This window comes from Heloderma suspectum, chromosome 1, assembly GCF_057233095.1.
Source record: "Heloderma suspectum isolate Gila_16-S chromosome 1, 16-S_ref, whole genome shotgun sequence".
Taxonomy (NCBI): domain Eukaryota; kingdom Metazoa; phylum Chordata; class Lepidosauria; order Squamata; family Helodermatidae; genus Heloderma; species Heloderma suspectum.
Window position 1 is genome coordinate 360,232,994 of NC_139458.1, and position 26,138 is coordinate 360,259,131.

General features: G+C 42.2%; 1 protein-coding gene across 18 annotated transcripts in view; it reads left to right on the forward strand.

Moving 5' to 3' along the window:
* Positions 1 to 26,138, forward strand: part of AFDN (afadin, adherens junction formation factor) — a 151,366-nt gene that overhangs the window by 47,126 nt on the left and 78,102 nt on the right. For 14 of the 18 annotated variants that reach the window (XM_084828010.1, XM_084828013.1, XM_084828015.1 and 11 more), the window contains exons 4-8: positions 1,545 to 1,705; positions 8,933 to 9,093; positions 10,980 to 11,137; positions 15,102 to 15,213; positions 16,707 to 16,874. In XM_084828010.1, the coding sequence (XP_084684136.1) occupies positions 1,545 to 1,705; positions 8,933 to 9,093; positions 10,980 to 11,137; positions 15,102 to 15,213; positions 16,707 to 16,874 (760 nt within the window). The remainder of the gene's footprint in view (positions 1 to 1,544; positions 1,706 to 8,932; positions 9,094 to 10,979; positions 11,138 to 15,101; positions 15,214 to 16,706; positions 16,875 to 26,138) is intronic. The other 4 variants (XM_084828011.1, XM_084828014.1, XM_084828021.1 and 1 more) reach the window with 1 other exon arrangement.

Genomic DNA, 26,138 nt, shown 5'->3' on the forward strand with positions numbered 1-26,138 from the left:
AGTCTGTATAATGTTTCATTATACAGTGCCGTCTAGCGACTGTATAATGAAACATAAGGAAGACTCAGATGAGGGGGGAAAGGCAGGTGGGAAGGAAGCGCATGTAAAGGGAATCTCTCATGATCCTGCATTTAAAATGGAAGCAGAAAGCCTCGTTTTAAATGTGGGATTTTAGGCTGGAGTCGAGATGCTCTTACTACTTCATTAAGGAAATTGGTCATTTTGGTGCAAGTAGGGGAACATTTTACTTAAATTACACATATTTGGATAACTGCCACTAAGAAATTAACTGTAACCAAACAAAGGTAATGGAATTTATGCAGGAAGAAATAGAAGTTAAGGAGGCACTTAATGGTAAAACAGATGAATCTGTTCTGCAGTACATTCTGAATTGTGTTAAGCTAGAATATCCCATTTCACTGCTTAAAGCAGAGTATAGATTTAGTATTATGAAAGAAACTGAACTTTCCTGTACCTGTCCATAGGTGCCTCAGTCTTATTTAATATAGCACACTCCGTTTGTTACTGAAAAATGATTTTTGTATGTTCACTGAATACCGGAAGGTAACCCCAATAAAATAACATTTCATGCTTTTAGTTCTGTTTTGATTATGTAGTAAGCTACCATGATGCTTATATACAATCTACTTTGTCCCTTAAATTGTTACAGGAAACATCTAGTTTTTATGTAGTGAGGGTTTAGAATGAAAATATGGAAATAATCAGAGATGTTTGGCATTACTTGAACTTTGGGGTGGGGATTCCCCCTCAGGTGTTCTGATCTGTCTAAAGTGATATGCACACAAAAGCAGGTTTCTGGATTCATACTGTAAAACTGCATGAGACACTGCATGTGCAAAAGTTACCTAAAGCTTCTTTTTTAAAAAATCCTCCAGGATTTGAGCCTGTGCACGCACAACAATGGTTGAGCTAGGCCACATTTGCATGTAATGCTAAACCATGGTGTAGTGTTACATGGATAAGCGTGAATGAGTCTGAGCGTTGGGCTCACACATTCCTCTCCTCCCCCTGTGGCTGGAGGAGTTTCACTTTTACAGAATCCTGGCTTAGCATTACTATCAAACAAGATATCCTGATGTAAAGCAAAATCTAATTGAATAACAGCCAACTTCAAACTGGGGTTATGAAGCTGGCTTGTTGAATTAACCAGCGTTTGTTTTAAACCAGGATCCTTGGTTCAAATGTAATACTAAGCTGGGGCTCTGTAAAAGTGAAAATAACTCTGCCGACGTTGCCCTCCAGGCCACACAGGAGGATGACAGAGAAAGGGGGAGTACGTGATCTCAGTGCTCCACTCAAGCTCATCTGTGCGGCGCTGAACCATAATTTAGCATTACATATGCAACTACTGTATTGATCATGCTGATCACTTGTTTGGGGGAGGGAACTAAATCCAGCCATGCTGTCAGTCAAAAGTGTAGATTGCAATTGCCTTCAATTTTATATACTCAGATTTGTTTGATTTGGAAATTAATGTGGTCAGAGTTGCAATGAATCATAATACTAAGGATGGCTTGTTTCAGAAGGCTCAAAGCAATGGCCCTGAAAAACAAGAGAAGGAGGGAGTGATCCAGAACTTCAAACGGACTCTATCAAAGAAAGAAAAGAAGGAAAAAAAGAGGCGAGAAAAAGAAGCGTTGCGGCAGACTTCAGACAATGATGGACCATTTCATGGGGATGATATGTGAGTTTCAGTTCATTAAATAGTAGGACATCTAATCTGTACATTGATTAATACTGCCAGCATGGGGAGATAAGTCTCTTTAAAATACGAGATAAATTTTGTATTATATTTCATTCACAGTTGGTATATACAGGTTCTCAATACATAATTTACAGATTATGGGTTAGATCCAAAGATGCCTTACTTACATGAGCAGAAAGCATCTCCGCATGTAAGATGACTCCTCAGATTCCACCAATTTCCCCTCCCTGCTACCAGCCCCCAGTACTCCATCCCATCCTAGAGAGCCCCACAAACCTCAAGATCAGATTTTCAGGGGATGCTGTGGGGAGGTAAAGCCTCAATGCACAAGCTTTACGCCTTTTTGGATCCAACCATACGTGATTATTTTTATTCATATGTACAGGAATGCATTGGATACTTACCTTAGGATGATCTCCCTGGGGAACACTAAACTGTTCTCTGCTAGAGCCATCTCTTTTAAGTGCTTGTATTGGGGAATGAAGATTGAAATAAATACAGTAAATACTTTTTTTATGTGGACAGTCTGTGAGTACAGCAAAGTAGTCTGGTAGAAAAACAGCTGTTGTTCAAACTTAAGCATTCTCCTTATGGCTTCAAGATTGGCTTCCTTCAGAAATAGGAAGTCTTTCCAAAATGAGAATAAAAAGGAATATAAACTTGCACAAAGGAAATGCAAGCAAACAATAAAGGATGCAAAACAGTATTTTTAGGAGCATATTGCTAATAACATCAAGGCCAACAATAAATAATTGTTTAAATACATCAGAAGCAGGAAACCAACCAGGAGGACAGTTGGACTGTTGGATGACAATGGAGTTAAAGAAGTACTAAAGGGGGATAAGGAGATTGCAGAGAAGCTAAATAAGTTCTTTTTGTCTGTCTTCACTGCAGAGGATGTAGCACAGATACCAGTGCCTAAATTGATTTTTTTCAGGAAGAGAGTCTAAGGAACTGATGCAAATAGTGGTAACGAGATCAAGTTCTAGACATTATTGACAAATGGAAAGCTTTCAAATCATGAAGTTCAGATGGTATTCATCGTAGAGTTCTTGAAAGAACTCAGATGTGAAATTGCCAATCTTCTGACAGAAACTCTTAGCATCTCCCTGAGATCAGCCACTATACCAGGGGACTGTAGAGTGGCAAATATAACACTTTTTTTTAAAAAAAGGGATCCTGGTATGTGTGTGGCGGGGGGGACGGGACACATCAGGTAACATATAGAATGACAATTTCTGCTGAAAAAGAATCAACATGGATTCCACAAAGGTTCCACAAAGAACCTTTTAGAGTTCTTATGAGAGTGTCAGACATGTGGACAGGAGTGATCCAGTAGACATTGCTTACTTGGACTTCCAAAAGGCTTTTGCCAAAGTCCCCTCTTGAACAAACTTGGCAGTCATGGATGAAGAGGGAGATGAGGTCCCCTCATTATAAACAATGAGGTCCCACAAGTATCTATATTGGAACTAGTGTTTTTTTTAACTTGTTCATTAATGATCTGGAGTTAGGAGTGAGCAGTGAGGTGGTTAGGTTTGCTGATGTCACCAAATTATTTAGGGTGGTTAAAAAAGGGGGATTGCAAAAAGTTCCAAAAGGATATCTCCAAACTGTGGGAATGGGCATTAAAAGGCAAATGCAGTTCAGTGTAAGCAAGTATAAAGTGCTGCATATTGAGGCAAAAAATCCCAAGTTCACATATACACTGATGGGATCCAAGCTGATGGTGACTGACTGAGAAAGAGATCTTGGGGCTGTAGTGGATAGCTTGATGAAAATGTCAACTGAGTAAGAAAAGGGCGAATTCCATGTTAGACTTAATTAGAAAAATGAGCTGAAAAACTAAACTGCCAATATCATACTGCCCTTATACAGATCTATGATGCCACTACCACACTTGAAATACTATGTACAGTTTTGGTTGTCACACCTCAAAATGGATATTGTAGATTTTGAAAAGGTTTGGAAAGGGTAACTAAAATGATGAAGGGGCTGGAACGACACCTGGGACTGTTTAGCTTAGAGAAAAGGTGAGTAAGGGGAGACATTATAAAGGTGCACAAAATTATGCATGATGTGGAGGAAGTGGATAGGGAGACCACAACCCAGGGTGATCCCATGAAGCTGAATGGGGGGATATTAGGACAGATAAAAGGAAGTACCATTTCACACAGCACATAGTTTAACTATGGAATTTGCTGTCAGGGTGGAAACTGAGCCCAGAGAGCCTCAGAGCAGTTCATATTCTGAGGAGGAACAGCTATCCATGGGAGAGGGGCCAGCTCATCCCTCACAGGCTCAGCACCTGGCAGAGATTCCTCCTGCCAGCATTCCAGAGATAGATAGCGACCCGGGTAGTGAGGGAATGCGGGAGGGGGGCTTCTTAGACGTTCGACGCAGACGCAAAGAGTGATGAGCAATGGAGGGTGCGGAAAGGAGGCGTAGCGCCCGTTCGGCGTGCAAGCAATGGCCGCCTCCCATGGACCCAAGGGAAAGAGGGAGGATCTCTCCCTAGCCCATAAGTTCTGGGTCTTCAAGTGACTCTCTTTCAAACAGGGATCAACTGACTACTTGAAACTTAGGCTACCCTGCTGTTCCTTGCTTTAGTCACTGGTGATTAGCATCTGAAAGAGTCATTAAGGTGTGAAAGGATTAAAGCTTTGAAAAGAAATATTTTCATCTGTGTCTTGAGTTGGCTATTGGAATCTACTGGGAGAAGCCGCCAGAGCGCTCCTGACATTTGCTACCACAAGGTGTAGTGCTGGCCACCAACGTGGATGGCTTTAAAAGGGGATTAGACAAATTCATGGAGCATAAGGTTACTAGTCATATTGGCTATATATTACCTCCAGTATCAGAGGCAGTATGCCTCATTATACCCGTTGCTGGGGAACACAAGTCGGGTGGTGCTGGTGTTGCACTTATGTCCCGCTTATGGGCTTCCCGCAGGCATCTGGTCAGCCACTGTGTGAACTGAATGCTGGACTAGCTAGGCCTTTGGCCTGATTCAGCATGGCTGCTCTTATGTTCTCATACAAGCTTGACAGCTATACCAATCTTAGGTACTTGTCACTAAATAGTTGGGACTACTGAGGGAAGTAACGTTCTTAATGCACCCAGTCCAAAGTCTTTTGACAATGAATGAGTGCCAAACAACACATGATGTAAATGACATGTTGTGTTTATTTTGGAGAAAAAGCAGCTGTGGTGCCCTGATTCTGATTGGGGACCCTGCTGCTGCTTTTTTCCCCAAACAAAAGTAACCAGATTACGCATTCTTATTTAAACATATGATAGCTGTTGAAGTTTGTCCCTGAGTTGTCAGCTGAGCAGTTCTCTGTTTCTCAGAAATGGCTCTTCTCTTCAGTTTGACAAAAATTTATCTCCCAAGGTCTAGAAATTGTCCAAAGAATGTATGCATTTCTTTCATCTGATCATTTAAGACTTCTGCCAAAAGCCATCAACATGGGGAGATGTGGTTAGGTTTTATTTTGCTTCTGTTTAAAGCCTATTCTTACAGCAACAAAGATGAAAATATTGATGAGGGGTAGTGTGTATGTGTGTGTAAAGATGGAATTTGGTGCAATGGGGGAAATGCCAAGCTTTCTGAAGGAAGTTGCAATCATTAAGGGAGCAATCCTATGGCTGCTAGACAGCGGGTAGATGGCCATAGGATATGCTGTTTTCTGGGAACCTACCTCCCCCCATTTCTGCATTGCCTCGGAGGCAGCGCGGAACACCCCCATCCTCCGCACTCACAAGAGGAGTGTGGAGTGGCCAGAAAGGTGGTGGCTAGGGGCGTTCCGGGGCAGGGAGATCGTAACTGCCTGTATGACATATCCTCTGTGTCATACAGCAGCCTCCTTCCCCTGTCCATCCTCCCGTGGCTAGACAGCTGCAATTGGCTGTCTAGCTGAAAAAGCAGGGCAGGAGGAGCATGGAGGGAACAATCCCCTCTGTGCTTCTCCTGTCCTGCTTTGGATAGGCAGTCGCCTCCAAGTGCGGAGGTGGCCGCCTATCTAAATAGGATTGCTCCATTAGTCACTTGGTTTACATTCAGCAGATACTTTTTCCCCACAGTAGGTTAAAGATCCATGACACTATAAACATGTCATCAGTGCTTTTGTCCTTGTTTTTTGGTTGAGAGTTTCAAATGGAAAGTACAAAAAATGCATCACCTCTAGGCCTTGTTACTCCCCTCAGCTTACTTCAAGAAGGCACTAATCAGGTAGATAGAGTAGATGCTATTTTCTTTGTACTTTTCCATTGTTTGATAGTGCTTTCTTAGTACAAAATATTTTGGTTAAAAATAGTCGCTTGTTTAAAGAAATGAAATGTCTGTGTTACTAATTTTTTTAAAGGTAGTATTCTCACAGAATTTCAACTACATGTGATACTTATAGTACTTAAACCATAGTTGAAACTTATGTGCACCATGTAAAGCTGTTCCTTAGTATGTTTCAGTTCAGCTAATTTCATTGGCTGCTTCGTTGTTCAGTCGTTAGGTCGTGTCTGACTCTTTGTGACCCCATGGACCATATCATGCCAGGCCTTCCTGTCCTCCGCTGTCCCCCAGAGCGTGCTCAAGTTCATATTCATTGCATCGGTGATGCTATCTAGCCATCTCATCCTTTGCCGACCCCTTCTCCTTTTGCCTTCAATCTTTCCCAGCATCAGGGTCTTTTCCAGTGAGTTTTCTCTTCGCATTAGGTGGCCAAAATATTTGAGCTTCAGCTTCATTATCTGTCCTTCCAATGAGCACTCAGGGTTGATTTCCTTTAGGATTGACTGATTTGACCTCCTTGCAGTCCAGGGGACTCGTAAGAGTCTTCTCCAGCACCACAGTTCGAAAGCATCCATTCTTCGGCGCTCAGTCTTCCTTATAGTCCAGCTCTCACAGCCATACATTACTACTGGGAAAACCATAGCTTTGATTAGACGGACCTTTGTTAGCAAGGTGATGTCTCTGCTTCTTACTATGCTGTCTGGGTTTGCCATAGCTTTCCTCCCAAGGAGCAAGCATCTTTTAATTTCATGGCTACAGTCATCGTCTGCGGTGATCTTGGAGCCCAAGAAAATAAAATCTGCCACTGCTTCCATTTCTTCCCCTTCTATATGCCAGGATGTGATGGGTCCAGATGCCATGATCTTCGTTTTGTTAATGTTGAGTTTCAAACCAGCTTTTGCACTCTCCACTTTCCCCCTCAACAGGAGGTTCTTGAGATCCTCTTCACTTTCTGCCATGAGGGTGGTACCGTCTGCGTATCTGAGGTTGTTGATAATTCTCCCGGCAATCTGAATTCCGACCTGTGATTCATCCAACCCGGCGTTTCTCATGATGTACTCTGCATATAAGTTAAATAAGCAGGGCGACAATATGCAGCCTTGTCGTACTCCTTTCCCAATGTTGAACCACTCGGTTGTTCCATGTCTGGTTCTTACTGTTGCTTCTTGACCCTCGTACAGGTTTCTCAGGAGACAGGTAAGGTGGTCTGGTACTCCCATCTCTTTCAGAATTTGCCAGAGTTTGTTGTGATCCACACAATCAAAGGCTTTAGCCTTTGATTTGATTTAGAACTACTTCCGGTAGTTCTCGGTTCACATACTGCTGAAGCCTAGCTTGTAGGATTTTGAGCATCACCTTGCTGGCATGTGAAATGAGCACAATTGTACGGTAGTTTGAACACTCTTTGGCATTGCCCTTCTTTGGAATTGGAATGTAAACTGACCTTTTCCAGTCTTGCGGCCATTGTTGAGTGTTCCAAATTTGTTGGCATATTGAGTGCAGCGCTTTAACAGCATCATCTTTTAGGATTTTAATTAGCTTCGCTGGAATACTGTCATCTCCACTAGCTTTGTTGTTAGTAATGCTTCCTAAGGCCCACTTGACTTCACTCTCTAAGATGTCCAGCTCAAGTTCAGTGACCGCACTATCATGGCTATCACGGGCATTAAGATCTTTCCTGTATAGTTCTTCTGTGTATTCTTTCCATCTCTTCTTAATCTCATCTGCTTCTGTTAGGTCCCTGCCTTCTTTGTCCTTTATCATGCCCATCTTGGCACAAAACGTTCCCTTGATAGCTCCGATTTTCTTGAAGAGATCTCTAGTCTTTCCCATTCTATTGTTTTCCTCGATTTCTTTGCATTGTTCATTTAAGAAGGCCTTCTTGTGTCTCCTTGCTATTCTCTGGAACTCTGCATTCAGTTGGATATATCTTCCCCTTTCTCCCTTGCTTTTCGCTTCCCTTCTTTCCTCAGCTATTTGTAAAGCCTCCTCAGACAGCCACTTGGCTTTCTTGCGTTTCTTTTTCTTTGGGATGGATTTCGTTGCTGCCTCCTGAACAATGTTACGGACCTCCGTCCATAGTTCCTCAGGCACTCTGTCTATCCGGTCTAATCCCTGAAATCTATTCCTCACCTCCACTGAATATTCATAAGGGATATGATTTAGGTCATACCTGAATGGTTTAGTGGTTTTCCCTACGTTCTTCAATTTAACCCGAAATTTTGCAAGAAGCAGCTCATGATCTGAGCCACAGTCAGCTCCAGGTCTTGTTTTTACTGACTCTATAGAACTTCTCCATCTTTGGCTGCAAAGGACATAATCAATCTGATTTCGATATTGACCATCTGGTGATGTCCATGTGTAGAGTCGCCTCTTGTGCTGTTGGAAAAGAGTGTTTGCTATGATCAGCGTGTTCTCTTGGCAAAACCTGATTAGCCTTTGTCCTGCTTCATTTTGTACACCAAGGCCATGCTTGCCTGTTATCCCAGTGATTTCTTGACTTCCTACTTTAGCATTCCAATCCCCTATGATGAAGGCTGCTTCAATTGCACCTAAAATTTAATATGCAATTTTTTAAACAGAGGGTAGTATCCAATGTTAGTCCTGTGTAGAGTAGACCCATTGAGATGAATGAAACTTAAGTTAGTCATGGCTAACTTAAGTCTCATTAATTTTAATGGGTCTGTTCTATATAAGACTAACATTGGATACTACCCAGAGTATATATTTGTTGGAGTTAGTGGTATATGAGAGTGTACAACTTATTTTAAGACATGTATAGAAAAACTTTGGCAATTCAGTGGAACAGTACTCCCCACAGATTCATGTTTCATGTACTTTCTTGTTTAATAAGAATAAGTAATGTGAATTTGTATGGTTCAAGATATTTGAGTGATTCTTTAAATTATTTTTGGCAGTGAGAATTCTCGTCTTGCAGCAGAGGTTTACAAAGATATGCCTGAGACCAGTTTCACTCGCACAATATCCAATCCCGAGGTGGTTATGAAACGACGGAGACAGCAAAAACTAGAGAAGAGAATGCAGGAGTTCCGGAGCTCTGACGGCAGACCAGACTCAGGTGGTAGTTTACACTAAAAACAAGAGCATTCATCTGACGAGAGAAGTTATATAGGTGCCAGAATCTGCACTGGCTTCTAGTCATCTTCTTGGGCTCACTTCAGGGTACTGCTTTTGAACTATAAATCCCAAAATATCTTAAGCATCCATACTTTGTTTCCTTGATAGCCATTAAGAAAATCAGCATGCCCTCTTAACATTGAGTGAGACCTGAGCACCATGTTCTCATGACAGAGGCACAGATAGGCATTCACAACAACAGATCCTGTAAACTGAAGATTTTTTACTAACCAATTTATCCCACTTAAAAATATTGTTTTAATTATTCCATAGTTTTATCCCCATTGGGCTCTTGAAGGGACTTAGAAATGTATATAAAAAAACTACAATAAAATTACAATATCCATTTAGGGGTAATGCTACAACCAATAGAGATCCAACCTCAATCTCTTTCAAAAACCATTCTAAATAGGAAGTTGTTTGCTAGTCTTCTGAAGATTAGGAAGGAGCTGGCCAGATGGGCTTCCCTGGAAAGAGAACTTCAGAGATAGGGTGCCATGCTAGATCTAGCAGCTAAAATACGGATGTCTGGCAAATAGGATGTGCAAAGAAGGGCTTTATTCAAAGATATCAAGGCACAGCAGAGTGGGGACCACGTGAGAGGATGTATTTATTCAGATACCCTGTTACAAGGCTGTTTAAGGCTTTAAAGGTCAACATCTATACTATGAACTGGACTCTGAAACAAACTGGAGTACAGATCCTGAAGGATAAATGTTATATCATCTCTCTAGCTACCACTCATCAAGACTCTCTGTTCACAAAGAAAGGGCACAGCTGGGACACCAAGTGAAATGGAGCAGAGCAGGGGAGCACTCCTGGACACAACTGCTCCCTGAGAAGTAGCAATGTTGACCCCAAGGTGCAAATTGTTTTGGGGGAAGTATGGCCCCATCCTGAACAGACTTAGGCTTTCAGCTTTAACCTGCTAAATATTTTCTGAATGTTGTGTTCATATGTCTCTCTTGGCTGACATTTGATGGCTTGGGGGAAAGCCAGTAGGCAGCTTTTTAATTAGCTTATTTAATTTACTATTCCTGTTCTTAAATATATCATCTACCTTGGGGTAAGGTAAAATGCAATATTAATATATCCTTTCTTTTTGTAGTAACTGGCGTTTTTGCCCTCTGGTGACAATGCTCCTTGCAAGTAAAACTCCCCATCTAAACTGTGCTTAAGTTACATTTTTATGCCCAGTTCAGCAATGCTAAAAGTATGTCTGAGGTTCACAAGGCTCCAGTGAAGCAAAAATGGTCAAAGTCATTTGTGAAGCATAAAACCAGTTTATATTGATTAGTGGTCTACATTTTTCGTCTTCTACGAGTCACGGAAAAGACAAACAAACAAGCTTAGCTTGAAAAGGATGGTCAGGGAAGACTTTGTGACTCCCTGAAAAGCCACCTGCCTATCCCTTAGGAAGCCAGCTTTACACTTGGAGAATCACAGGTTTATGGCTGTATTAAGCTAATATGGTTTATTAATAAAAGACACAATAATCAGTTCCTTGCAGAAAGCAAAGATAACTGTGTTGACCATAAGAAAAAAATCCACATTAGTGTAATACCTTTATTAGGTCAACCAGAAAAACACAGAACTGGCACGTTTTTGTTGTCATTTGGTTGGCTTAATAAAGGTATTACGCTATTACAGAGTTTGCATTGCAGAAGTAATCTTGTATGTACTGTGGAGAAAAAATAGTTCCTCCTTTTTGATATGTTTAGTAGGCACTAGATGCGATTTATGGAAGAAATCAGCTCAAGTTGATCAGGATGTATACTTGTATGATTTATAACTTGGGTTAAAAATATAATGAATTGTATTTTTTAGGTGGTACGCTGAGGATTTATGCAGACAGTTTGAAACCAAATATACCTTACAAGACAATCCTGCTATCTACTACAGATACTGCAGATTTTGCAGTTATTGAGGCACTGGAGAAGTATGGTCTAGAAAAGGAAAATCCCAAGGATTACTGTATAGCTCGTGTGAGTAAATTTATTAAAGAAAATAGATTCAAGGTAGTTAGCTTTCAGAAACCTCAGTCATTAGAGTATATTTTCTTAAAATGTAATCCTGCTGTTCAAGTACAATGATGGGTCATTTAGGATATAATTCTCATTTATTTCAACTTTTAAAATCTTCAAATGCAATCTAATGTATTTTACAGCTGTTTCATTACATTAAGGGTGCAATCCTATGGCTGCTAGACAGCAGCTAGACAGCCATAGGATTGGTCAGTTTCTACGAACCCACCACGGAGCCTGCGCTCTGAGGTCAGTTCCCGGAGAACTGCCTCCCCGCCGCCTCATAGATGGCATGGATCATCCTCGGGCACCGTTCTTGTAAGAGCAGCGTGGGGTGGGGCAAAAGGGGGCGTTCCTGGGGGCGGGGAGTGCGGAAGTGCCAGTATGATGCTTCCTGTGCGTCGGCCGGCCTCCCCATCGCGCACTTCAATGTCCCGTGGCTAGACAGCTGAAATCAGCCGTGTAGCTGCAAATGCAGGGCGGCTGGAGCACAGAGGACAGGATCCCCTCCACACTCCTCCTGCCATGCATTGGATAGGTGGTCGCTTCCAAGTTTGGAGGCAGCCACCTATCCCGATAGGATACTCAGCTCTCTAAGTACTGCAAGAGATAGAACACTATTTTTCTTTGCAAGCCAGAACAGGTTGACATAATAATATTTTACCTGCCTGAATTAGCTCCAGTAAACTAAATAGGCATATATAAGGCAGAATATATGCAAATTGTTTTGGGTATATCTTATTGAGTCTTATAACATTGCAGCGAATTCAGTTTTATTGTTTTCCTTTGGTACACTTCAGTGCAAGACAGCTTGTGGGAGATAGACTGTTTGCCACCATGGGCTCAACTGTTTAGGCAAGTCAGCCTCCTACTGAGTTATAGTCAGGGGGAATCCCCACTCAGCTGATTCATAATGGATGGATGGCTTAAAATTATAGGGTGGTTGTTTGGTCCATCAGGCTCTTCAGATTTGAGGGTTGGGATGGTTGGGCCGTACTCCTTGTTCAAGTGTCTCATAGCTTTATTATACTGTCAAACAGTTTTATCTTGAGTTTATATTTACCTTGATTTGGCACCTTGCCATAAAGAGGCAGTAGGTTTTATTAGAAAACAGCAAGCCTTAGTGAAAGCTGCAAATGCTGAATTGGACTCTCCATCTTTTTTTTCTTTTCTTTTTTTTTAAATAGAAGTTTGGTTTTGAAGGCCTCTAAAGGCCCATTCAGATGACCACTACAGTCTCTTAACAGGTGGTATTGTTGGCCCATGCCAACATTTTAGTTGTGCCGGACCTTTTTAAAGAATGGGTTTGGCACCTGATTAAAGCTGTGGTTGTGATCAACCCAGCCTGTTGTGTTATGGGTACAGACAAAGATAGTTGTATGATTAGCTCAGTGTTCTTTTCTGCAAGGCCTGCAGCAATTCCCAAACACCCCATTGACAGCTCCCAAACACGTTGAAAGCCCTTCTCCCTCTCCCCGCCTCTCTCTCAGAGCGCCCTGCCTCCCTGCAGAAAGGAAAATGTTTTAGAATTATCCCTCTCCCACTGGAATGTCGTTATTCTCCTGTGGCTGCCAAATGCTGATGACTAGTGTGGGCATCTCTGTTTCTTGAAATGTATTGAGCATTTCTTTCCCCATGTAAAAACATGGGGGAAGGGTTTGTAGAAGGCAGCCAGTCCAGCAATCTGTAAACAGTTCTGGAAGTGAACAAAAAGATTTTAAAAAGCCTCATTGACAGCAGTAGCAGCCAGTAGGATCCAATTTGAGAGAGGGTGATGGAATGGATGGCAGTGGGGTCTGTATGAGCAAATCATTTTGCAGTTGGCTCAATGAGGAGATCGAACCCTGAGAGAATAGAAATTGTTGTGGGCATGGCTGTGCGAGAGAGTGGCAGTGTTTGGACTCCAGGCAGCAGCCCCGAAGAGATTGAGTCCGGAGGCCAAAGGGAGAACCACCAAGCACTAGCCAGCAAGTATTTGCTTTGTTTTTTTTCTGTTTTTTTTATTTTAAAAACGTACATACATGTTTACCTGTTGGACTGGGGGGTGCAGAAGTAGTCATGAGGGGTGAGGGTTCCTGGAAGGCTCCTATCTATATGGCTAGGTGTCTTGGAATGGTGTCCTTACTTCCCTGTATGTCTGGTGAAATCCCAGTAAACCGGATACTCAGAGAAGTGGGTTCTAAGAATGAGACTTAAAAAAAAAAAAGTCAGTTAACGTTTGTGCATCAAGTAGTTAAGGAGACAGTATGTCTGTGGAGGAAAAATCAAAGAGGGAGTGGCTGCCTCAGCACGTGGTCTGTGAAGGGGGACAGCGTGTGAAGAAGCTGCTTATTTATTATCTCCTTTTGGCTGAGGAATTCTTTCCTATCCCTCCTTTTCCACTATCTCCTGGATTTCCTTCCTCCCCACCCAGCTTCTGTCCATCCCCTCTCCTTTCTTCTGGTCAGCTTGGAAAGAAGCATGTGTATTAGAGTGGGCTGGTTACCATTGGCTGCCTAGGAGCAGAAGGAGGAAGTGTGTGTTCTACTCTGTTCTGCATGGTTTTGATTTAGCTTGCTCATGGTGGTGGCTGAGGATTAGTTAAAGATGCTTGCTCTAGAACATGCCGTAGCAAGGTTAGGTTAGTCAGGGAAGAGACAGAGATCATCCCTGAATGAGTCTAACCCATCTTGCTTACTGTTCCCCACCCCATCCTTAATTGCTTCTAAGAATTGTTCCTGCAAAGGGTACACAGTGAAAGGAGGAGGAGGGGGCATGAGTGATCATGAGGAATAGATGCAAACTGCAGACAAATGTAAATAGGAGATAGATGTCAGAAAGGAAAGAGAGAGAGATAGTGAAATTATTACAAAGGGTGGCTGTAGAGTAAGAAAGGAAGGGGTTAAAGAAAAACAGTTAAATGGGAAGCTAGAAAAGGGAGATTGGAAAGAGTTAAATGGAAGCAAAAGAGCTTGTGTGGAAAGGGAAAGGGTTAATAAATGCAGTCTATGAATTAATTAATTAATTACATCTTTATCCCACCGTTTTTCCTCCTTAAGGAACCCAAGGAGGCTTACATAATCCTCCTCCTCCATCTTATCCTCACAACAACAACTCTGTGAGGTGGGTTGTGCTGAGAGTCTGTGGCTGGCCCAAAGTCACCCAGTGAGCTTCCATGGCTGAGTGGGGACTAGAACCCAGATCTCCCAGCCCCCAGTCCAACACTAGCCACTATACCACACTGGCTCTCCTAGTTAAATCTGAAGGTGGTGTTGAAAGAGGAAAAAAGGTTCAGAGAGTGGATGGTGAAAACATCTCATTGCTTTCTTCTCCCCACTTGCAGATTAGCTGGTGTTGTCTCTCAGATTGGTTGAGAACATTATTGTGTGTGTCTGTGTGTGTGTGGGTTGGTGGGGGATACATCAACAGTACAATCCTATTTATGTTTGTTCAGAGGTAAGTCCCACTGTGTTCAATGGGGTTTACTCCCAGGAGAATGTTCATAGAATTGCATCCTAAATCTTGCCCAACCTAGTGCCCACCAAATGTTTTGGACTGTAACTCCCAATATTCCTGACCATTGGCCATGCTGGTTGGGGCTGATGGGAATTGAAGTCCCAAAATATGAAAGTAAGTTTTGCATTTGATTCTTTTATGTTAATTTTATTAGTAAATTACTGTGGCTTTAACATTGTTTTTTCCCCCCTAAAGTGTCTCGCACTTCAAAAATAGCGAAGCGTGTTTGATGGTGCTACCTTCTTTGTGGAATTGTGGGCCTAAGTAGCAAATTGGACTGAATGGTGGAGCATGGTATAGTCTATAGCAACATAATTATGTTCTGCTTATGTACTCTGTTGTCAGAGTAATGAAAGGAGAGGTGTGGCCTTTGAGTATCTTATCCTCAAGTAACTATTTTGCGCTTACACATAATGTATCTTTTCTGTAGGTCATGCTTCCTCCTGGTGCTCAACATTCTGATGATAAAGGTGCTAAAGAAACTATTCTTGATGAGGATGAGTGCCCACTTCAGATATTCAGGGAATGGCCAAGTGACAAAGGTAATCTTAGTTATTCAGAATATTTAATACAACACAATAGCCATGTTGTGATGTAATGCCAAACCATTGGCACTTTGTGAATGAGTGAGAAGAAATCTCAGGCTCATGAACTCCATCCTCCCCGCACATGTGGCAAGGCCCTGTTTGCCTCATTGTCCGAATGATCAAATTATGTTTTGCATGATTTTGCAAATCAGGATCAGAAACCAGGTTTGCGTCACAGGCAGTTGCCATGCAAGGGAGAAGGAGGGAGGTGTGAGGCCAAGATTCCTCCAGGCTCTTTCATGTAGCACCAATTAGTGAACAAAAGAACATAAGAGCCATGCTGGATCAGACCAAGGGTCCATCTAGTCCAGCATTCTGTTCACACAGTGGCCACCCAGTTGTCGACTGGGAACCCACAAGCAGGACACGAGTGCAATAGCACCCTCCCACGCATGTTCCTCAGCAACTGGTGTACATAGGCATAGTGCCTCTGATACTGGAGGTAGCACATAGCCATCAGGACTAGTAACATCACTGACAGTCTTCTCCAGGAATTTGTCTAACCGCACTTATAAAGCATTCCAAACTGGTGACCATCACTACATCATCCGGTAGCGAATTCCATAGTTTAACTATGTGCTGTTTGAAGAAGTACTCCCTTTTATCTGTCCTGAATCTCCCAGCAATCAGTTTCATGGGATGACCCCGGGTTCTAGTATTATGAGAGAGGGAGAAAAATGTCTTCCTATCTACATTCTCCACACCATGCATAATTCTGTAGACCTCTATCATGTCTCTCCTTACCCTTCTTTTTTCCAAGCGAAACAATGGCTGGGCATTACATGTGAATGCAACCAATATTAACACAAAACTGCTTAAAATAGGGAATTCATCTTTGAATTCAGTAATGACTTCCTTTTGCATTGAGCTCTTCAGTTACTTTAAGAACAATAAAGTTTAAGTGTCCCACTACATACTGAAAGTATTTCTTTAGTCACTGCTCATGTGGCTTTGCACTAGTCACTATGTGTCATCTTAGTGCAAGGTTCATATGAGGATAAAATGAGGTACTGTCACTTGTTCTGACTGAATCCTGAGGATTCTGAAGAAATGAAGCTAAAGTGGATTGCTCCAGTGGGTGTTAGCATAACACAATTTAAACTAGGCATAAATTGCGCAATTTTTAGTGATGGTCATATTGACTGCCTTAAGAGGACCTGCAGGACTAGTTAGCAGGGTGTAACTTTTATAATAAAATACATAGCTACCTATATACTTTATACTAAGATCACTGGATCTTAGAGAACAGTCATGAAATTCTGTTGAATAGAAAATCTTCTAGTTTTCTAATCCTAATCTAAATTCAGTGTTAATTGGATAATTACTGTTTAGAAGAGCACAGTCTCTTCAGTGTATTTGATCATTTACTGTTTTATATGAATGAGACTTATGCCTATGTTAAGTACATGACAGAACTCAGGTGATTTGTTTGTGGTTCTGGGCTTTAGGGATACTGGTCTTTCAGTTAAAAAGGCGGCCTCCTGATTATGTCCCAAAGAAGTTGAAGAAACAAGTTGATGGAAAGCCATTAAAAGGGAAGGAAAAAGTTGACGGGTCTGCTTATGGTTCTTCCCTTCCTCCAGAGAAACTACCTTATCTGGTTGAACTAAGTCCAGGTAAGAATTTTTTTTTAAACAGTATTGATTCATGTATAGAACACCTTGCATTTAGAGTTAATCTTGCATTTGTGGTACTTTATAGAATAGAGTTGGGAGGGAGGGGTTGTTTGCAGTTTCAAAAGGTAACTTTAAGATTACCAAAAAAAGCCATGGTAGCTCTTTGGTTGAGTATAGTTTTAGATATGTTAGATAAAATGTTGGGTACATGGGAATCATACTAAAAAATATTAAGATAATGCCCTTTTATTGCCATTAGTTCATACATATGCTGCATAGAGTTAAAACCTAAGCAGTGTGGTTGAAACCGCATTATATGCCTACCCTAAATGCTGGATTGCATCCAGAGAACAATAAACTGAAGGAAAATAGCCACTTCTACTGTTCTCCAAAGCTTGCACAAGAATTCACATGGTGCTGCAATAGGTAGAGTCTATAAATATTTCTCAGCCTTCTGCTTGGCCAAGAACATACATCATTTTTGTTTCATTTTTCTTGCACAGCATTTTACAGCAAAGTCTAAAAGGTTTCTTCCATGTGGAATACACCTTTCACATGCAGCTGGGCACTTTTTGATCCTAACTGTTACTATTGTTAGTAATGGTTTAGGGAGATGATACTTGAGCTGTTTAATTTGGTGTTTCCCAATTTTTTTATAGCTGAGATGCATTTAAAAATATTGTAGGAGGTGATTTTTTTAAAAAATAATTCTTATACCCACAAAGGTTTATTTTTAGGGTGTGTATGATGACGATTACTTGTCCTTAGAGGAGCTCATTGCATATATTTTGGTATGAATCAAAGAATGGCTTCTGATCAGAAGGAGGCAAGTCCAGTTCAGTGACTCATTCAGAGATGGAATGGGTGGCCATTTCTGAAGGCAGATAGGTCTTTGCATCTGTTCATCAGGAGCAATTGTTCTTCACTGTGGTCTCTGTGCATCGCACGTATGCCTAGTTCAGGAAACGTCTCTAGCTGGGGAAAATGCTTTTAGCGGGAACTCTCCCCCACCTTCCACTGCGCATGTCCCAGTGGGTACATGCCTATCTCCTCAGTTCTCTTTCGACCGCCTTGCTGAGAGGACGCCTTGTTGGAACTTCATCTCTTTTTGAAGATTTTTGTAGGGAGGTGAAGTACTTAGGTCTTTTCTTCTTCTCTATTTCCTGTGTCTCCCCCCACCACCAATTAGATTAATTAGTTCATTAATCTTGTTTAATATTGTTTTTTACAATCTCAAATTGCTGAGAGGCTCACATGACCATTAGGGCCCCTTTCTCTAAATGTATTCATTGCAGCAGCAAGCTACCCCGCAGACGGACATTCTCTCTGTTTGTTTTGCCTGGGGGAGGCTCACATTGTAGAGACCTGCTGCCATTGTATGAATTTCACAGAAAAGACTAAGGTGACTGATCAGACTGCTTAAAAGCTATATTGTGGGAAAAGGTGGTAGAAGCTGTGGATTCTGCCCCTTCAAAGGCTCCCAAAATATAGCCTCAGGTAATGTCGGAGAAGGCACAAATCTCATCACCGCCATGCAAGTCCCTGGCTCTAACCATGGGCCAGACAGACCTGCCTACCCCTGACCATTTCCTCACAGTCTCTCAAAAAAAGCTAGAGCTCCTAAGACTTCGGCCAAGGTCAAGAATTTATTTCGTGTCCAGATCAAATTTTGTTCTGCCAAAATGTAGCCACTGCCACAGCTTTGTCATTAGCTTGCTGTAGATCGTCAAGAGGTCAAGAGGTCAAGAAAAGAACAAAGCACACAATAAACCTGTTTCTGAACTTACTGTTATTCAGGAGACTCAGATTCTGCTGCCTCCACCACTGTTGGAATCTCCTATACCAAGAGCACCATCGGTATCGAAGTTGGTACCAAGGGTCCTGTCGATATCGTTGCAAGAACCGATGCGTACAGCTTCGACATCTGAAGGGGAATTTAGAGATCTGTCACCTCCAACAATTATCCATGATTCTTTGCAGCAGCCACAGATCCCATCCATGTCAGTACTGAGGAAGTGTTTCCTCCATGTACTTCCCCAGACTTGCTCCTCTCTGAGAGATCCAATGTGCCATACTGTGAATGTTGTGAGAGGGATATCATAGGGTATGATTGCCTGCTCATGATTGGAGCCAATACTGTGATTGGCCTCTTCCTCCACAAATACAATATCCATATGATGACTGGTGTGGTGCTAGAGATTTTCCTGATCATACTCACTATCTGGGGGCCGCGTCCCCTCATTACCATCCAGCACCAGCGCTTTTGAGGCCACCAGTGGAGGATCCATTTCTGCCTCCACCTCCGGTTCCTCCCTGATCCATGTTGTTGGGAAGCTGACCATACTCAAAGGGTATACCATCACCAGTTGCTACTGAAGTTACAGCTTCAACTATCTTAGCCCATCCTCTCCTTCTCCAAAGTCTGTACTAAGGGAGAGGAGTGGGGCTGCAGACTGTGGAGAGGCAACTTCTCTGCAGTTGATTGAGGACTGTCAGTGAGACCTGTCATTGATCTCCTTTGTCCCTCCCTCCATCTCATCCCCTGACAAGATTGTGGGTATGCAGGAAGGCGCTTCAGCTTTAGAGGATCTTTATCATTTTGCTGATCAGATCTTAAGGATGGCTCAATCATTGGGAGTAGAACTGCAACAATCTGCTGGAAATATGCAAGATCCAGTCTTGGATGTTATATACACCAAAACCTCAGCACCAGTTTCTATTCTATTTCTTCCTAATCTACTCCAAACTGTCAAGAAATCATGGAAGGCCCCTTCATCCATTGCTCCTATGTTGAAAAGTTTGGGATTGCTATATAAGGTGCAAGAGAAAGATGCTGGTTTTTGTTTACCCATCCTCACCCTAACTCTATTATTGTAGAATCTTCGCAGGGAAAATCTCAGAAGATCCATGCCTCACTGGCTGATAAAGAAGGGTGCTGTTTGGATGTGTTGGGCAGACAAGTCTATTCCTCCACTGAACAGGACTTTGGCCAATTATCAAGCCACGATGTCTAGATACCAATTTTTCTTATGGGAAAAAATTGGAGCACTCTGTGACTACCTTCCAGAAGACCAACAAGAGCTGGCTAGAATTTTTCAGACAGAAGCAGTAAAATTGTTGTGTCGAGAAATCAACACCACACACCACTAGACCAATTGTGATGCAAAAGTGATGATAGGAGCGGTGGCTCTTTGGAGAAATGCTTGGCTTAGGTCGGTGGGCCTAACCCCAGAAGCAAGGTCCATATTGAGTACCTTCCATCTGACAGGAAGGGCCTCTTCAATGCTAAAACTGATGAGATGATGAATGCCATACAGAAGGCAAGAAATAGCAAAAAAGATGGGGATTTTACAGCAATATCAGCATGTACCATATAGACAAAGGAAGTGGTTCCGACAGCAGCCTACCTATCAACCACGCCAGTACCAGGACCCAACCTCCAGGTTTAACCATCAATGGTAAAGAAAACAACAACCATCTTCTCACTTTCGCCAGTCTTGTCCTAAAGGGGACAACTCTTCCACACAGAGACTTTGACGTAATTCAACACCACCTTCATCCCAATTTCGTTCCTCCAATTGTTGGTTTCCTGCTATCTCATTTCCTACCAACTTCGATGGCTATAACTTTGGATGTGTGGGTCCTTGACATCATCCAATTTGGATACAGCATAGAATTTGAAATCTCCCCCCCCCCCCGGTACGTGAAAGTGACTGTGCCATCAGAAGTTCTGAAAACAGAGAAAGATACGCTTTTGAAAAAGGGTGCCATTTGAAGAGTCATACTGTACCAAGTGATAGACGGGTTTTTTCCTGCTATGTCACAGCACTGAAGAGAGGAGATGGGGGACTTTGGCCCATCTTGGATCTCCAAAATCTCAATGAGTTCATAAGGACAAAAAAGTTTGTCAAAGGGCAAAGACAATATTCTGGCAGACTCCTTGATCCAGATTTCCCAGGTATCCCATGAGTTGCAGCTGTCCCAATCCTCCCTCAACCTTGGGTTTCGGAGATGGGACAACACCTACTACAGATCTTTTCACAACAGTCCAGAATGCAATTTGTCACAAATTTTGCTCCAGAGGAGGAATGGGCAAAAGATCACTAGGGGTTGTGTTCCAACTTTGTTGGTCCGGACGCTTATTTTACCTGTTTCCCCCGTTCCCTCTAATAGCAGGAGTCCTGCAAAAGATTTGAAAGGAGAGAACAGATTGCATTCTGATAATGCCGTGGTGGCCCAGGCAACCGTGGTTCACTCCACTTCTCAAGTTGGTGAATGGGGAATATCTCAAAATGCCTTCGATACTGTCATTCTTGAACATGGATCAAGGTCGTTTCACCATCCAGACCACGACACGCTCAAGTTTACAGCTAGGAAAACTCACTGGTGACTCATTGCTCCAAGAAGGTTCAGGAAGTGTTACAAACGGCTCATAAGCTGACTCCAAGACACCTCCACTAGGAGTTTTATTTCACAATGGAGTTTGTCAGTTGTTTTAAAGATATTAACTTCCAAACCATTTGAACCTTTGGCTAGGGTCGATTTGACACCCCTTTCCTGGAAAGTGTCATTTTTAATTGCCATTACAACAGCATGGAGATTAATGAACTTTGCTCATTGAGAATAGATTCTCCCTACCTTATCTTTCAAAAGTACAGGGCTGTTCTCCATCTGGACCCGGCATTTCTACCGAAAGTTGTATTGGACTTCCACCTGAATCAGGACATTATCCTACCCACCTTCTTAACTTCCCCATTGTCCCAGTTGGAGACTGTACTTTATATCTTGAATGTGTGTGGAGCACTCGCATTCTATAATGCAGGAACTGAGCCACAAAGACTTCTTGTGTGCTATGGGCTCCCTAAAAAGGGATTGCAAGTCTTGTCTCGCAGGCTTGCTGCTTGGATTGTACATGCTATAAAGCTAGCCTATGAGCTTGCTGGATTGCATCTGGATGGTCCAATTAAAGCCCATTCAACTACAAGTGTATCCACCTCGACTGCTTTCAGGAGGGGTGTGTTGATACCGGACTTATGTGGGGCTGCGACATGGTTGAGACCATCAACTTTCAACTCCCACTGTAAACTTGATCTTCAAGTGAAAGAAGACTGCAGCTTTGGTCAAGCAGTCCTGTCATCAATCTTCCAATAGGACATCAGAGCTCACTACCCACCTCTGGTAAGTCAGCTTGTTATTTGTCCATATGTGTGATGCACAGAGACCACAAGTTGCTAACCTATAGCTGTAGTTCTTTGAGTGGTCATCTGTGCATTCACACAGCCCACCCACCTTCCCCACTTCGATGTCGCAGTTGTTATTGATGTCGAGGTGAGAAATTCTCCTTGGTATAGAGGCCAACTACTTGGTCTCAAGGAACTAAGGAGATAGGCAGGAACCTGCTGAGACATGCGGAGTAGACTGTGCGGGAGGGTTCGTGCCAAAAGCGTTTTCCTCAGCTATAGAAGTTCCTCGAACAAGGCTCTGTGCAGGCACAGAGCTCATATGTATGAATGCACAGATGATCACTCAAAGAACTGCAGTTACAGGTGAACAACCTGCATATCCAGTTGCATCCAATGCAGAGTCATGGCAGAATTACCTGCCTTAGTGGAGGCTGATTTGCAAGGAGGGAAAGTCAGAGCAGTAAATAATGCAGGCACACAGTGGAGATACCCCTCTGTGGGTGAGTAGTTTGGGCTCATGGAATACTGTAATTTAACTTGTTCCTGGTAGCACAGGATCAGTTCTTTTTAGTGCACTCGCATACACTGGTGCACAGTTTGGAGATTATTGCTTGTTGCATGAGAGCCACTGTGGCATCACAGATAGTGTATTGATAAAAAAAAGATGTTACTGTAATTCTTTTCCTATAGTATACTGCACAGTTTAGAATAGCTTCACTTTTTAACTCTCCGGTTTATTCCTTTCTTTTTAAAAAACAACAACACCTATGATTGTGATTTGAATGCCAAGTTGTGCTTGTAGACTGTTCTGAAAATGCAGTTAGTTTAACATGCAGTGTCTAGGTTTCTAGCCAGGCTCACACAATGGGAACAAATTTTGCCAGTACTTTAGCAACAGTGCACTCTGGTCTATTTCCATGCACAATTCAAAGTCCTGGTGCTTGCCTTTAAAGCCATAAATGGCTTGGGGACTGGATACCTGAAGGATAACCTTCTCCAACATGAGTCTGCCCATACACTGAGATCATTTGCCTGCCTCTTGAGCATCCTTCCTATATGAGGTGAGGTGGGGAAGGCCTTTTTGTTGGGATCACCCTGGACATAGAATACTCTGCAGGTGAAGACCTTTTAATTTTCCCGTGCCTTTTAACCCAGTTTTATCTGTGCTGTTTTATGCTGCCTTTATCTGCTGCTTTTTTTGTCACTGTTGTTGTTTTACTATGTATTTAGAGCGTTATATTTTATTTGAACTTTTTTTTTATTGAAGGATGGCATATAAATTCTTAATCAACATGCCACTATGTGTGTCTTGTAATAATCTGCATGTAGAAAAAGATACTTTGGGGTTCCAGATATTGCTCACATGGCAGATAATAGATATCTTGAAGGATGTGTCATGGTTTTCCAGTGTAGTAATTTACTGGACTGTTGGAGGTTATGGCTGGCAAACTTTTGTATTGACTGCATCCTTTTGTGGTTAGCTCAATTGACTTGGTTAAGTACAAATTTGAAAGCTATTGAAGGACGTTTTATATTTCCCACAAATCAGTATGTAATTAGTATATATTAGTGTTATTAGTGTATGCACATGCTCTGTACATACAAAGTGCATACTTCAGGTGATGCTGAAGGAGGTAATAAAAATATTGGTACCAGTTTTTCATTGGTAGGAGTTGTGAGTTTCATTTGAGCATTTTGGTTATAATTCATAACTTGAATTTTATTATGGATTTAACATACTCAGCCATTATGTATCTTGTGTTTCATAAACAAAGCACTGTACAGCTTATGAATACAATAGTAATAGTATCTAGTAGCATTCCAGCTAAGTAGTATACCACAGTTTTAATCTTTTCAGGGTAAAAAAAATAGTGGTGTTGAAGAGGCCTTTTCTAATGTTCGTGCAGCTTGTCTCCCCTTAGGGGCTGTGAGGGGTAGTTCCTCATGCTTTGAAAGCTAATTTTGGTTCTGCCCCTTATGAAGGAATTTTACCCATGTAGATAGATCTATACTTAGAAGAAGAAAAATTCACGGGCATTTTTTCTTGTTCTGGGCCTTCCCTACTGCTGAATCCATGCCTCTGAAGGGAAGGTGTAAGAGATGGTGGAGGCAATAATAATGGTTCCAACAAGTTTTCTTCTTGCCAGAAAGAATATGCAGCTTTGAATGTATGAAATATTTTTCTTCAGTCGTTAAGTCGTGTCCGACTCTTCATGACCCCATGGACCATAGCACGCCAGGCCTTCCTGTCCTCCACTCTCTCCTGGAGTGTGCTCAAGTTCATATTCATTGCATCGGTGATGCTATCTAGCCATCTCATCCTCTGCCGACCCCTTCTCCTTTTGCCTTCAATCTTTCCCAGCATCAGGGTCTTTTCCAGTGAGTTTTCTCTTCGCATTAGGTGGCCAAAATATTTGAGCTTCAGCTTCAGTATCTGTCCTTCCAATGAGCACTCAGGGTTGATTTCCTTTAGGATGGACTGATTTGACCTCTTTGCAGTCCAGGGGACTCGTAAGAGTCTTCTCCAGCACCACAGTTCGAAAGCATCCATTCTTCGGCGCTCAGCCTTCCTTATAGTCCAGCTCTCACAGCCATACATTTCTACTGGGAAAACCATAGCTTTGATTATACGGACCTTTGTCGGCAAGGTGATGTCTCTGCTTCTTACTATGCTGTCTGGGTTTGCCATAGCTTTCCTCCCAAGGAGCAAGTGTCTTTTAATTTCATGGCTACAGTCACCGTCTGCGGTGATCTTGGAGCCCAAGAAAATAAAATATGTCACTGCTTCCATTTCTTCCCCTTCTATATGCCAGGAAGTGATGGGGCCAGATGCCATGATCTTAGTTTTTTTAATGTTAAGTTTCAAACCAGCTTTTGCACTCTCCACTTTCACCCTCAACAAGAGGCTCTTTAGATCTTCTTCACTTTCTGCCATTAGGGTGGTATCGTCTGCGTATCTGAGGTTGTTGATAATTCTCCCAGCAATCTGAATTCTGACCTGTGATTCATCCAACCCGGCATTTCTCATGATGTACTCTGCATATAAGTTAAATAAGCAGGGCGACAATATGCAGCCTTGTCGTACTCCTTTCCCACTGTTGAACCAATCGGTTGTTCCATGTCTGGTCCTTACTGTTGCTTCTTGACCCTCGTACAGGTTTCTCAGGAGACAGGTAAGGTGGTCTGGTACTCCCATCTCTTTAAGAATTTGCCAGAGTTTGTTGTGATCCACACAATCAAAGGCTTTCGCGTAGTCAATGAAGCAGAAATAGATGTTTTTCTGGAATTCTCTTGCTTTCGCAATGATCCAGCGAATGTTGGCGATTTGATCTCTAGTTCCTCTGCTTCTTAGAAACCCACTTTGTATGAATGTAGGAAATTTTGTTCATCATAAGACATGAAATTGGACGTGAAAATTTGTTTTGCCATGAGTACACAGTCTGGGCAACAATTAGTTATGGTGGGTGCCCAATCTATGTACTTGCAGCAGAATAAACTCACCTTTCTTTCGTATGTGATAGTACACATGCTCTTTTTCATGCACATATCTCTGTGTAGGGAAAATATCACACCTAACAACATCCAGAGAGTATGCTCTTCTGTCCTGTAATCTGGGACTACTCTGTATGGGAAACTAGGGTCATGGGTGGGTATACCATGATAGTATTCTGTGTTTTTATAATGTGTAGGATGGTATCCTGGTACACTCATAGACAATAAATGAGTGGAAGACGTTTATAAAACAAAATGAAAGTGTAAAGTGAAGTAAGCTTCTAGCCTGTATACAGCTAATGATGGCCTTTCCATTTTGCTTGGTGATTTTTCTGTGCTTTCTTCTAGCAGCTTGTTGCCAACTACTTAATCGTATTAATCCATCCACAACATCAATGTCTATATATTCTGTGCAGTTTTTAAAGTTGAAAGCGTTAAAAGCACTGCATCCTTTTAAATTGAGTAAGTGTTGTTGGCTTACAGTTTCACTCTTTCCTATCTTTTCTTTTCTCTGCCCTCCTCCGCATGTTCTGCATGGTATCTGTTCTGCTGATGCTGCCTTCACCTGGGTCCTGTGCATGTGTTTTCT